Below are 889 nucleotides of genomic sequence, written 5' to 3' on the forward strand. Positions count from 1 at the left end.
GAATGCCTCAGTGGCTGAGAGAGCTGCTGTGCCATCCCAAGGACCAGGGTTCAGACCCCAGCACTCACATGACAAGCAGCACATACATACACACACATAAAGAAAAGAAATCTTTCTTTTGGCTTTTGTTTTTTGAGACGGGGTTTCAGGGTTTCTCTGTGTAATAATCCTGGCAGTCCTGGAGCTCACTTTGAAGACCAGACTGGCCTTGAATTCACTGAGTTCCGCCTGCTTCTGCCTCCTGAGTGCTGTAATTAAAGGCTTGTCCCCGTCCCCCACCCTCACCCCTTCACCCTGGCTATAAAATAAAATAAATCTTAAAAAGAAAAGAAGAAACAAACACATATCATTCTCAGTGTCTGGCACATAGGAGATTGTCAATAAATAGTTGAACTATAGATATAGGCAATCAAAAAGGTAAGATTACTACGAAGAAAAATTGCGCTTAGTTTTAAATAATTGAATTTCAAGTCAAAGTACTAACTAATGATGTCTTAGTTGCTAGGAATGGAACCCAGGGCCTTGTGCTATCTAGTGCTGTGGCCTCTGAGTCATCTTCAAATAACATTGTGAACTGAAATCCCCTGTTGCCTGAGACTATTTTTGGATATAATAAACACTGAACACATGGCTAGGCACAGTAGCACACGCCATTAATTCCAGCACTTGAGAGGCCAAGGCAGGAGGATCTCTGTGAGTTTGAGCCCAGCCTGGTCTACATAGCAAGTTCTAGGATATCCAGGGCTACACAAAGAAACCATGTCTCAAATAAACAAAGAAACAAACAAATAAATAAAAATTTTTTAAAAAAGTTAAATAAAATCATCACATAGCTTGTAATTTGCTAATTACTATAAATGAAAGCTGATTAAGCACAAAGCCTACAAGA

The 889-nt window shown here is 40.0% G+C and overlaps 1 protein-coding gene across 1 annotated transcript in view; it reads right to left on the minus strand.

The window, feature by feature from the left end:
• The window catches only part of Prrg4 (proline rich and Gla domain 4), a 24,927-nt gene that overhangs the window by 12,516 nt on the left and 11,522 nt on the right, over positions 1 to 889 (minus strand). The window contains exon 4 of the mRNA XM_005364456.3: positions 342 to 393. Coding sequence (XP_005364513.1) covers positions 342 to 393 — 52 coding nt within the window. The remainder of the gene's footprint in view (positions 1 to 341; positions 394 to 889) is intronic.

The sequence above is a fragment of the Microtus ochrogaster genome (assembly GCF_000317375.1).
Source record: "Microtus ochrogaster isolate Prairie Vole_2 chromosome 14 unlocalized genomic scaffold, MicOch1.0 chr14_random_1, whole genome shotgun sequence".
Taxonomy (NCBI): Eukaryota; Metazoa; Chordata; class Mammalia; order Rodentia; family Cricetidae; genus Microtus; species Microtus ochrogaster.